Below are 13,232 nucleotides of genomic sequence, written 5' to 3'. Positions count from 1 at the left end.
TGCTCAACAGGGGCATTGCCTCGAGCAGGACGACCAGCTATAACCCCCCGGGGAAGCGGACAGGTGGAGAGGGAGAATGGGACGGTCTGAAGGGCTGTCCCGCTGGCCCTAATGTCCAGAAATCTCCCAGCCTCCTGCTGGCAGGAGGTCCTCCCTGACGCCCTGCACTCCATTCGGTCGCTCCTGTGCACCACGACTAATGAAACAGCCCATGAACGTCTCTTTGCCTTCCCTAGGAAGTCCACCTCTGGGATGTCGCTCCCGACTTGGCTCGCAGCTCCAGGACCCGTACTCCTCTGTAAAAACGTATGACTCCACAAGACGGACCCGTTGGTTGAGAGGGTACAGCTACTTCACGCCAACCTACAGTACGCCTACGTAGCGTACCTCGACGGCCACCAAGATACTGTCTCCCTCAGGGACCTGGCACCAGCTGGTTCCCCACACACTCCCCCTCCGACCAAGCGCCACCCTCCCCTCCCCCCTAGAGCACCCCACCGGTGGGAGGGATGTTTTTTGCGGGGGATGATTTTTTTGGGGGAGGGATGTTTTTTGTGGGGTGTTTTTTGGGGAGGGTTGATTTTCGGGGGTTTTTTTTCGGGCGAGGGAGTTTGGCATTTTGAAGGGGTGGATATTTCGTGGGTTTGGGGGCTGTGGTGCTTTGGGGTTTTTTTTGGGGGAGGATGTTTTGGGGGTTTGGGATTTTTTTGGGGGGGATGTTCGGTGGGTTTGGGGGGCTGGGGTGCTTCGGGAATTTTTTTTGGGGGGAGGGATGTTTTGGGGGGTTTAGGATTTTTTTTGGGGGGTGTTTGGGGGATTTGGGGGGCTGGGTGCTTCGGGGTTTTTTGGAGGGGGAGGGATCTTTTGGGGGGGTGGCATTTTTTGGGGGAGGGATGTGTTGGGGGTTTGGGTTTTTGGGGGGGGTGGAGATGTTTTGGGGTGTTGGTTTTTATTTGGGGGAGGGATATTTTTGGTGGGTGTTTTTAGGGGAGGGTTGTTTTTTGGGGGTGTCATTTTTGGGGGGAGGTATTTTGGGAGGTTTGTTTCTTTTTGGGGGGAGGGATGTTTTGGGTTTGGGATTTTTGGGAGTCAGGGATGTTTTGTGGGGGATGGATGTTTTGTGGGGGAGGGATGTTTTGGGGGATTTGGGTTTTTTTAGGGGTGAGGGATGTTTTGGCGGGTTTTGTTTTTTTTGGGGGCCAGGGATGTTTGGGGGGGGTTGGGTTTTTGGGGGGAGGATGTCTTGGGGGAGGGATGTTTTTGGGAGGGATGTTTTGTGGGGATGTTTTCTTGGGGGAGGGATGTTTTGTGGGGGTGTTTTCTTGGGGAGGCCTGTTTTGGGGGGGTGTGGGATTTTTGGGGGGAGGGATATTTTGGGGGCTTTAGGTTTTTTGGGGGAGGGATGTTTTGGGGAGTTTGGGTTTTTTGGGGGTGAGGGATGTTTTGGGGGCGGTTGGGTTTTTTGGGGGTGAGGGATGTTTTGGGGAGTTTGGGTTTTTGGGGGTGGGGCATGTTTGGGGGGGTTAGGTTTTATGGGGCAGGAATGTTTTGGGGGGTGTTTTTGGGGATGGATGTTTTGCAGGATTGTTTTTTTGGGGGAGGGATGTTTTGGGGGTCTTTTTGGGGGGAGGGGTGTTTTTGGGAGTGTTGGGCTTTTTTGGGGGGAGGGGTGTTTTGGGGGGAGTTGGGTTTTTTGGGGGAGGGTTGATTTGGGGGGTTTGGGTTTTTTGCGGGGAGGGATGTTTTTGGGGTTATTCTTTGGGGAGGGATGTTTTGGGGGTGTTTTTTGGGGAGGGTTGTTTTTGGGGGGTTTGGGTTTTTTTTAGGGGGTGAGGGATGTTTTGGGAAGTTTGGATTTTTTGGGGGTGAGGGATGTTTTGGGGGGGGTTGGGTTTTTTGGGGGAGGGTTGATTTGGGGGGTTGGGTTTTTTGCGGGGAGGGATGTTTTTGGGGTTATTCTTTGGGGAGGGATGTTTTGGGGGTGTTTTTTGGGGAGGGTTGTTTTTGGGGGGTTTGGGTTTTTTTTAGGGGGTGAGGGATGTTTTGGGAAGTTTGGATTTTTTGGTGGTGAGGGATGTTTTGGGGGGGGGTTGGGTTTTTTGGGGGTGAGGGATGTTTTGGGGAGTTTGCGTTTTTTGGGGGAGGGATGTTTTGGGGAGTTTGGGTTTTTTGGGGATGGGGCATGTTTTGGGGGGTTAGGTTTTATGGGGCAGGAATGTTTTGGGGGGTGTTTTTGGGGGATGGATGTTTTGCAGGATTTTTTTGGGGGGAGGGATGTTTTGGGGGTCTTTTTTGGGGGGAGGGGTGTTTTTGGGAGTGTTGGGCTTTTTTGGGGGGAGGTGTGTTTTGGGGGGAGTTGGGTTTTTTGGGGGGAGGGTTGATTTGGGGGGTTTGGGTTTTTTGAGGGAGGGATGTTTTGCGGGTGTTTTTGAGGGGAGGGGTGTTTTGGGGGTTGTTTTTTGGGGAGCGATGTTTTGCGGGTGTTTTTTGGGGGGGTGCTTTGGGGGGTGGGGTTGGGTTTTTTGTGGGCGGAATGTTTTGGGGGTTTGGGTTTTTTCGGCGGGAGGGGTGTTTAGAGGGGTTTGGTTTTTTTGGGGGAGGGGTGTTGAGGGGGGTTTGGGTTTTTTGGGGGAGGGGTGTTTAGGGGGGTTTGGGTTTTTTGGGGGGGATGTTTTGGGAGGTTTGGGTTTTTTGGGAGGGAGGGATGTTTTGTGTCTGGTGTTATTTTGGATTGGAATGTTTTTGGGCGTTTGGGTTTTTTGGGGGAGGGATGTTTAGTGGGGTTTGGTTTTTTTGGGGGTAGGGATGTTTTTGGGGGGTTGAGTTTTTTGGGGTAGGGATGTTTTTGGGGGTTGGGTTTTTTGGGGTAGGGATGTTTTTGGGGGGTTGAGTTTTTTGGGGTAGGGATGTTTTTGGGGGGTTGAGTTTTTTGGGGTAGGGATGTTTTTGGGGGGTTGGGTTTTTTGCGGGGAGGGGTGTTTTTGGGGTTATTCTTTGGGGGAGGGATGTTTTGGGGGAGTTTTTGGGGGAGGGTTGTTTTTGGGGGGTTTGGGTTTTTGGGGAGTGAGGGATGTTTTGGGGGGTTTGGGTTTTTTGGGAGTGAGGGATGTTTTGGGGGGTTTGGGTTTTTGGGGTGAGGGATGTTTTGGGGGGTTTGGGTTTTTTGGGGGTGAGGGATGTTTTGGGGGGATGGGTTTTATCAGGCAGGGATGTTTTGGGGGGTGTTTTTTGGGGATGGATGTTTTGGGGGATTGTTTTTTTGGGGGGAGGGATGTTTTGTGGGGGTGTTTTCATAGAATCAAAATAATCTACAGTGCAGAAGGCGGCCATTCGGCCCATCAAGTCTGCTCCGGCTCTTGGAAAAAGCACCCCACCCAAGGTCCACACCTCCACCCTATCCCAATAACCCCACCCAACACTAAGGGCAATTTTGGACACTAAGGGCAATTTATCATGGCCAATCCACCTAACCTGCACACCTTTGGACTGTGGGAGGAAACCGGAGCACCCGGAGGAAACCCACGCAGACATGGGGAGAACATGCAAACTTCACACACAGTGACCCAAGCTGAGAATCGAACCAGGGACCCTGGAGCTGTGAAGCAATTGTGCTAACCACTATGCTACCACGCTGCCCTTGGGGGAGGGATGATTCAGGAAGTTTGGGGTTTTTGGGGGGAGGGATGTTTTGGGGTGTTTTTTTGGAGAGAGGGGCGTTTTGGGGGGGGTGTGGGTTTTTTGGGGAAGGTTGTTTTGGGGGGGTTGGGTTTTTGGGGGAGGGTTGTATTGGGGGGGTTGGGTTTTTTGGGGGGAGGGTTGATTTGGGGGGTTTGGGTTTTTTGGGGGAGGGATGTTTTGCGGGTGTTTTTGAGGGGAGGGGTATTTTTTGGGGAGCGATGTTTTGCGGGTGTTTTTTTGGGGGGGTGCTTTGGGGGGTGGGGTTGGGTTTTTTGTGGGCGTAATGTTTTGGGGGGTTTGGGTTTTTTCGGCGGGAGGGATGTTTAGAGGGGTTTGGTTTTTTGGGGGGAGGGGTGTTTAGGGGGGTTTGGGTTTTTTGGGGGAGGGGTGTTTAGGGGGGGTTTGGGTTTTTTGGGGGGATGTTTTGGGAGGTTTGGGTTTTTTGGGAGGGAGGGATGTTTTGTGTCTGGTGTTATTTTGGATTGGGATGTTTTTGGGCGTTTGGTTTTTTTGGGGGGAGGGTTGATTTGGGGGGTTGGGTTTTTTGGGGGTAGGAATGTTTTTGGGGGTTGGGTTTTTTGGGGTAGGGATGTTTTTGGGGGGTTGGGTTTTTTGCAGGGAGGGATGTTTTTGGGGGGGGTTTGGGTTTTTTGGGGAGGGATGTTTTGGGGGTGTTTTTTGGGGGAGGGGTGTTTTGCGAGGGTTTGGTTTTTGGGGGGTGTTTTGGGGGCTTGTTTTTTTTGGAGGGAGGGATGTTTCGGGGGGTTTGGGTTTTTGGGGGAGGGATGTTTAGGGGGGGTTTGGGTTTTTTGGGGGAGGGATGTTTAGGGGGTTTGGGTTTTTTGGGGGATGGATGTTTTGTGGAGGGGGGTGTTGGGTATTTTTGTGGGTTGGAATGTTTTGGGGGTGTTTTTTGGGGGAGGGTTATTTTGGGGGGATGTTTTAGGGGGTTGGGGTTTTTTCTCTGGGGAGAGGGATGTTTTTTAGGAGGTTTGGATTTTTTGGGGGGGATATTTTAGGGGGTTTGGGTTTTTACTTTGGGGAGTGGGATGTTTTAGGAGGTTTTTTGGGGGGACAGGGGTGTTTTTAGGGGTTTGGGTTTTTTCTTTGGGGAGGGGTGTTTTGGTTTTTTTTTGGGGGGGGTTGGGTTTATCTTTTGGGGGCGTGGTATTTTGGGAGATTTGTTTTGTTTGGGAGAGGTGCCAGATTCCCACTCTACCTCGTTGTCCTGAGTAGCGGATATTGGCTGGCTTCCAGCGGAAATACAATGTGATTGGCTGTTGCCGCCGTTACCAACGCTAAGCGGGAGTGAGGAGAGGATGAAGGGTGAGTGAGTGAGTGAGAGACATACATACAGTGCCCAGAGTGGGGCCCGGGGAGAGCCGGAGCCGGAGAGAAAGAGGGAGACTGGGCTTCGAGGAGACAGAGAGGGCCGACCCGGGGGCAGAGAGAGAGACCGGACCCGGGATCTGGACCCCCACATCGGAGAGAGACAGAGAGAGGTCACCCCGTGCCCGGGGACAGAGAGAGACCCTGACCCCGGGGAAGAGAGCGGGAGCCGGGGGGGGGGGGGGAGGAGAGACGCGGCCTGGCCTGGCCCCCGGGCCGGGCTCCCTGTGTTTCGCTGCCGCTCTGTCCGTTGCTATGGCCGCAGTGGGTGTGAGTCAGGGAGTGTTAGTGACAGGCAGATTGTCAACTCTGACATTCTCTACACACTCCGCAAACTGTCCCTTACAAACCGCACTTTTCATCAGGCTGATGGTCTGACCCTTTAACTCTGTCAGTATCACTCGGGACTCTCAGTCAATAATATGGGATCTTGTACAGGCGTAACCTTGGCACTCTTTAAAAACAGGCAGCAGAATTGCATTTATATAGCACCTATAACGTTGTAAAATATCGTAAAATACTTTTATAGAAGGATTATTTAATAAAATCTGTCATGGTATCGGGACAGGGAACCAAAAGCTTGCTAAAGTGATAGATTTAGGGAGGGAATTCTAGAGCCTTGGGCCAAGGCAGCTGAAGGGATTAAGTGATGAAACATAGAAAATAGGAGTAGGAGGAGGCCATTCGGCCCTTCAAGGCTGCTCTGCCATTCATTATGATCCTGGCTGATCATCCAACTCAATAGCCTAATCCCACTCTTCTTCCCCCCCCCCCCCCCCCATCCCTTTGATTCCCTTTGGGTTATATCTAACTGCAATGTTTTGGCCTCAACTGCTTCCTGCAGTAACAAATTCCACAGGCCGACCACTCTGCGAAGTTCCGGCACACATGCTGGTTCCGGGCACTGGAAATGTTCCCAGCCTCCCACATAGAGCAAGATGAGCAAACCAAGGCTTTGAGCTCTCCTGTCATGATTTACCCCTTTAAATTAAACCTTTGGAACATGCTTTATATTAGATTAAATCCAATTTTCTATGGCCCTTCTTTCCTTGCCACTATCAATTATAGCCCGTAAAGATTATAAACCACAAAAAGTATTTTCAAACCATAAGTGGGTTGCTCTTTCATAACCACAGTGTGTGTTTTAACCCGTATGGTGGACAAATAATCACACAAGTATTTTAGTTCAATCAGAGTTTATTTACTACACACAAGATCATTTACTTAAGTAATCACACGTTCATGCACACTAGGACTATAACTAACACACTTAAACGATCTTAACCTAACTTCCAGGTGACCGGTAGATGTAGGGTAGATATGGCCTCATCTGGTTTCTGAATTCTGGCGGGGCTGGAGTCCTTGTAGGCGGTCTGTGTTCGGTTGTCGTCTTTCGATGGTTTTCATGGGCCCTTGAACTTGGCTGATGTTGGTAGCTGTGCTACAGTCGGAGATCAGTCGAAAGAGAGTGAGAGATGGCCTACGCTGTTCTTCTTATCCTCCGATCTTTCGCGCCCTTTTGGGCGGTTGCAGGTGAAGGTCCAATGGATCGATAGGGTCTCGATCACTCAAATTGACCCTGGTCAATTAGGAGTGGACACCTGGATGACTGGGTGGGCCCCGGTTGGCCATGGCCGTTAGTGTCCAAGACACGTAGGCCTTTTCAAATAAGACAAGCAGGCGCCGCGAGTCTGCCACTAATTGTTAGTTTCTATCTGGAGCCCATTGTCCCGGGAAGACCTCCAAACAGCCTTCAGTAGGTGTGAGTTTCTGCATAAAGTCTGGGCTGCAGCTTGTATATTTACAAACTGTCTATTCCAGCTTGACCACATTTCCCATCACTCTTTGCGGGTGGCCGTTTTAGATGGCCACAAGTGATAAAGGTTTTAAAGACTTACTGACCTTACCCACTACTTACCAATCAACGCTCTTCATTGTAGCTTCAGTTGGAAGATTTAAAAGTTACAAATCAAGGCGAAAAATCAAAGAGCACTTCATCCCGCTCTGTACCGAATTCCCAAATTCCCACTCTGTTTCAAATTCCCAAGTTTAAAACTCACTCTTTCTGTGCCTAACTCCAGATGTGGCCTCGCACTGCTCGTGTGTAAAACTGTCAGAGGTAAGGAAGCATAGAGCCCATTAAAAGATTTAGGGTGAAAGAATGTTACAGAGATTGGAAGGAATAAACAGATGGAAGTAATTGGAAACAAAGGTTGAGGATTTTAAAATCAAGATGCTGTCAGACCAGGAACCAATATCGGTCAACCAGTTCAGGGTTGATGGGTGACTGACCATGAGAAGGTGTGATTTAGGACACACAAAATTGTTTTGAATGACCTCAAATTTATGAAGGGTGTGAGGTAACTGTAACAGATGGACTGTTCACAGTGAGCTGAGATTAATTCATGTCCAAGAATGCAGCAGCCTCACAGGCAGGAGTTATACTGCTGAATGATATTAAAGAATAAAAGTTATAAACCGTTCAGAGGTAATTCTAGGTCAGGCCCCTGGGAGCGTATAGCACAAATTGGGACCAATTGACCTATTGTGCATGTTGGCTGTGTGTGAGAGGAATCCAAAACTTATGCCAGTGCCTTCTGCTTTCACAATAGCCTCATCTTCTGCTTCAGATATTTATCCAATTTTCTCTTAAAAGGTGCATTGATCTCTGCCTTAGCTGCTCCCATTAGTATATAATTCCATGCTTCAATAACCCTCAGTGTAAAAAAACATATCCCTAACTCCTCTATTAGTGTTAATTTTCAGTTGATAAGCCCTTGTCACTGGCTCGAGGAAATCATATTTCCATGTTCAGTCCATTGAAATTTAAATCATTTTTATGATCTCAATTAACTCCTTTTTGTCTTCTCTACTTTGGTGGAAATAATTCCTCTGTCTAGAGTCTCTTGTCAGAACTATGGATTCCCATTCCTAATATCATTCTGGTGAATCTTTGGCTTTAATACTCATGTCCATAATTAAGTATTGTAAACGTCATACAATACTTGATGTATCCCTAATCCATGTTTGGTACAAATTCATCATTAATTCTTTGCTAGTGCTCTCTATACCCATTTCTATAAAATCCAGTATTGTATTCTCTGTGTTTGTAAATTAATGGCTGGAATTTCCCAGCCGTTGGGATTTTTTTTTCCTCTGACAGTGCACCTCCGCCTGTCGGTTTTCCAGCAGCGTGGAGTGGCTTTATTTGGAAATCCCATTGACAATTGGCGGGAGTTGAGAATCCCACTGCCAGCGAACGGCGCAGCGCCAAGAAACATTTGGCTGGGGGACCGGAGAATCCAGCTCAATATCTTAACTACTCGACCATGTCACCCCTTTGTTTATGTCACCTGTCTTTGTAATTCCATACTTTAGTCCTTGGTATCTGTGGTAACTTGACCATAAAAAGGTTGTTGAAACACATTATTAAAGTTAATAAATAAAGTTAATCTTTTAATATATAAAAATAAAATTGAAATAACAGCAACAGAATAGAATTAAAACTAATGACAGTTACATATGAATATACACAGGTAACAACAACTAATTACATCACAGCACTTACTGATGACACCGGCAGTGGATTTAAATAAGAAGATGCATAATAATAACACTCTATAACACATCTCCCATCTTAAATTTTAATCTCCTTTCAAGAGAGAAATACAGTGAAACTATTTCCTTAATTAGTCTTTCAGGAGTTTTGCGACTATGCTTTGATCTTCACAATACCAGTGGTGACTCCTTCAACTCTGATGACGCTTGACTTAGTTCAACTGAACAGGAATAGGGGGGTTGAGTACCTGTGCAAGAGTGCCCTTTCCTGAAGTAGTCGCCACTGAAAGTCCTGGTAAAACAGGAACCTTTTTTTGAATTTCCACAGCCACATCTCCTTCTATTATGTTAACTGGAACTTTTGCTGTCTCAGAGTCATGGCATAGATGAATATGATTTTGGTGCCTGCGAACAGTTCTTCCATTGTTCAATTTCACTACCAAAGATACTGCACCATTTTGGTTAAGAATAACTCCAAGTAACCAATTCTGGTTACTGCCAGGATTACTGATATAAACACAATCATTTGGGTTAAAACTTCTCCCCTGAGCATGATAATCATGTGTCTCCTGCTTTTCTTGTTGCTTTTGCACTTTTGCTTTGACATCTGGAAGTAGCAGATCCAGATGAGACTTCCGTCTTCTACACGTCAATAATTAATCTGGTGAGAGCCACAGTGTTTGTGGTGTGATACGATATTGAAATAAGAACCTCTCGAGCTTGGTCCCTAAATATCACCTGCCATCCTCTTCAATCCTTCCTTCAATATCTGAACAGCTCACTCTGCCAAGCCACTTGAAGGTGGATGAAAAGGCATGGTGCGTACATTCCTTTGCATAAACTCTTGGGGAACCTTGCCCATAAATGTTGCACCATCATCAGAAACGAGAGAATCCGGGAACCCATGAGTTGCAAAGACTTTTTAAAATTAAATATTTTTATTGATGTTTACATTTTGGCACTGGACAGGCAATGATTGAAACAGTTATTATTTACAATTTATATGCTGTTCCTTTTTTCACCCCTCTTTTCCACCATCCCCTTTTCTACGACTTTCTTTTGGACCCTGTCTTAGGCCCTTTCCTTTGCCGTAGATGGTTTATTTGTCACTCGTTTTGCTCTTATAGCATTGTGGGGGAGGGCTTTATGGCCCCACATCGGTCTCTCACTGGGTAGCCTATTGGCTTTCCCTTGGGGGTACTCCTGTTCCTGTCTGCTTTCTGTGGCCCTGGTGGTTCCCTTGTGCTTCCCCGCCCCCCTTCATTTCTATCTGTTGTTGGCTTCAAGCAGGCCCTGGATCAGGCTGATGAATGGCCCCCATGCTTTGTTGAAGCCCTCATCTGACCCTCGGATGGTGTATTTGATCTTCTCCAGATGGAGAAATTCTGACCGTTCTGCCAGCCAGTCTGCAGCTGTGGGTGGTGCTGCTGATTGCCTACTGGCGGGCGATTAAGGAAACAAAGGCAAGAGCGTCAGCCCTCTTCCACATATGTCGTTCTGACTGGTCCAATACCCCAAAGACTGTCACTCTCAGGCATGGCTCCACCCTCACTCCCTGTCGACAAGCCTGGGGCAAGCCCAGAAACAGTGGGCGTGGTTGACTGGGCCTCCTTGGCACTGTTCACATTTGTCCTCCATCTCTTGGAAGGACCTGTTCATTTGGGGTCTTGTCAGGTGTACTCTGTGCACCACTTTAAACTGCATGAGCCTTGCGCACATGGAGGTGGAGTTGGCCCTACTTAGTGCTTCGCTTCAGAGTCCCTATTCTACTTTTGTCCCTAGTTCTTCCTCCCACTTCTGCTTTGCTCCGTCCTGTGGTGATCTTGCCCTTTCTAAAAGTCATCCGTCTATGTCCCCGCAGTTCCCTTTTTCCATACTGCTGCGTCCAACATTGTGCCTCTCGGGGCTCTTGGGTACCTTGTCGTCTACTTGCGGAGAAGGTTTTTTGACTTGTAAATGTTGGCGTTCCTGTCCATTTGGTAGTTCCAGTCTCTCCGTCAGCTCTTTTAAGTTCGCGAGTCTGTTCCCCATGTAAAAGTCCCTGATCGCTAACGTCTCCCTGTTCTGTCTCCACCTATAAAGGTGGCATCTGCATGGCTGGTCGGAACCTGTGGTTGCTGCAGATGGGGGCCATGGTGGACACCTCGGATAAACCAAAGTGTTGCCCCATTTGGTTCCAGGTTCTTAGTGTTGCTACAACCACTGGGCTGGATGTGGTGCCAGCGGGGATGGGAGCACTGTCGTCACGAGGGCTCGGATGGTCATTCCCGTTCAGGACGACTCCTCCATCCTCATCCATTCCATGTTTGGTTCCCTTACACATCACCTCACCCTCTTGGCTGTGGCTACTCAGTGAAAGTATTGCAAGTTCGGGAGAGTCAGGCCACCCATGCTTCTTCTTTGCAGTATTATCTTAGGGATTCCCCAAGTATTTCAAGCTGGTGGTGTTGTTCCAAATGCTCGCCTTGGAGGCATTGTACATGAGTTCCACCCACGAGGTGAATCCCATCCGTAGCCCAATCCGCTCCAGTTCCTCAGTGAGGTACTTCCATTCGACTCTGTTGAAGGCCTTTTCTGCGTCCAGGGAGATGATCACCTCCATCACATTCAGCAGATGTCTGTTGTTAGCAGTTATCTGTCTACCTTTGATAAAGCCCATTTGGTCCTCTGTGACCAACTCTGGTATGCAGTTCTCCAGACTCTTGGCCAGGACATTCGTAAGTATTTTTGCATCTACGTTGAGCAGCGAAATGCGACTATATGATCCGCATTTCGTCGGGTCTGTGTCTTTTTTGGGTATTAGCGATATAGAACATAGAACAGTACAGCACAGAACAGGCCCTTCGGCCCTCGATGTTGTGCCGAGCAATGATCACCCTACTCAAACCCACGTATCCACCCTATACCCGTAACCCAACAACCCCCCCTTTAACCTTACTTTTTTTTTAGGACACTACGGGCAATTTAGCATGGCCAATCCACCTAACCTATAGTGGCCTGAATTAGCATTGGAGGCAGGGCGACCTTGCGAGCGAATCTGCTAACATCTCCTGTAGGTGTGGGGCAAGAGCCGGTGCAAATGTTTTGTAGAAGTCTGCCGGGAACCCGTCTGGTCCCGCCGTCTTCCCTGCCTGCATGGAGTTGATACTCTCCATGACCTCCCCCAGTCCAATTGGTGCTCCCAGCTCCCTCCATCTATCGTTCCCCAATGACTGACATGTCCAGTACATTGATTAACCGTTTCATCCCCGAGTACTGTTGGGAGGCTCGGAGGTGTATAGTCCCCGGTAGAAAGCCTCAAATACTTTTTTGACCTTTTTTGGTTTGGCTACCAGTCTGCCTCTGCTATCCTTTACCTGGGCTATTTCCCTCATGGCTGCCTGCTTTCTCAGCTGATGAGCCAACAGGCGGCTAACCTTCTCTCCATGTTAATAAAAGGCCCCCATGTCTGGCGGAGTTGGTGCACTACCTTCCTGGTGGATAGCAGGTTAAAGTCCACTTGTAGCTTCGTCCTCTCTGCCAGAAGCTCTATGGCCGGGGGCTCAGAGTATCTTCTGTTGCATCCAGGGTGGAGTCGATCAGTTGCTGCCCTCTCTTCCATTTCTCTACGAGTCTTGTAGGTTATAATCTCTCTCTTAATCACTGCCTTCAGTGCCTCCCAGAACGTGGAAGGCGAGAGTGCCCATTCTGGTTGTTAGCAATGTACTCCCCTATGGCCTGTGATGTTTTCTAGCAGAAGACCTTGTCGGCCAAGAGGTCCATGTCCAACCTCCATGTGGGGCGTTGGGCATGGCCCGTCTCCAACCTCACATCCACGTAATGTGGAGCGTGTTCGGAGATGGCTATCGCAGAGTATTCCACTTTGACTATTTCTGGAAGCATCTATTTCCCCACTGCAAAGAAGTCAGTACGGGTATATACCTTGTGTACTAATGAGAAGAACGAGAATTCCTTCTCACCTTGGTGCAGGAACCGCAATGGGTCCACTGCCCCCACCTGCTCCATTAACGTCCCCAGTTCCTGAACCATGCCTGTCTTTTTTTCCTGTTCTGGGGTTTGATCAGTCTGTCAGTGGACCCTCCCACTCCACGCCCGTCACCGCCCACCAGACACTCCCTCCCTGCTGGGAGGTGCTTTCATACTTCCTAGTGCTATCTTTCCCTGCTGGAGTGGCGCCACCCTTCCTGGGCTGACCTTACCCCTTCCCTATGCCTGATCAATAGCTGTTCCTCTGTCTCCTCTTCACCCTCTCCTGCGCTCGGCTGCCCTTGCCCTTTCCTGTGATTGGTGCTCTTGCTCATAGTGAGGCAGTACTGTCCCACACAAACATTATTCATGTCCTTTACTTTCCAATCTCCTTCCTCTCTCTGCACCTTCCCCAATGCTGCCTTGTCTGCTCTTTGTTCAGGTCATTTGTCCGCACAAACTCATCTGCCTCTGCCAGGGTGTTACGATAAAGTTCCTTTGTTTGGAATGTCACCCAGAGCCTGGCTGGGAATAGCATCCCAAGTCCAATCCGTTTTTGTACAGTGCCGATTTTGCTTGGTTGAACTTGGCCCTGCGCTTTACCAGGTCTGCCCCAATGTCTTGGTGTACACATATTCTGT

The 13,232-nt window shown here is 48.8% G+C and overlaps 1 protein-coding gene across 2 annotated transcripts in view; it reads left to right on the top strand.

Annotated features, from left to right (window-relative positions):
• LOC119978090 (katanin-interacting protein) overlaps window positions 1-13,232 on the top strand; it is a 307,079-nt gene that overhangs the window by 43,085 nt on the left and 250,762 nt on the right. The window contains exon 1 of one of the 2 annotated variants that reach the window (XM_038819488.1): window positions 4,896-5,004. The exons of the other annotated variant lie outside the window; for it this stretch is intronic. Within the exon in view, the coding sequence (XP_038675416.1) occupies window positions 4,998-5,004 (7 nt within the window). The 5' untranslated portion in view covers window positions 4,896-4,997. Of the gene's footprint in view, window positions 1-4,895; window positions 5,005-13,232 lie in introns of those variants that run through there. 2 annotated transcript variants of the gene reach the window in all.

The sequence above is a fragment of the Scyliorhinus canicula genome, chromosome 15 (assembly GCF_902713615.1).
Source record: "Scyliorhinus canicula chromosome 15, sScyCan1.1, whole genome shotgun sequence".
NCBI classification, from domain to species: Eukaryota; Metazoa; Chordata; class Chondrichthyes; order Carcharhiniformes; family Scyliorhinidae; genus Scyliorhinus; species Scyliorhinus canicula.
This window is presented reverse-complemented; position numbering and strand designations above follow the sequence as displayed.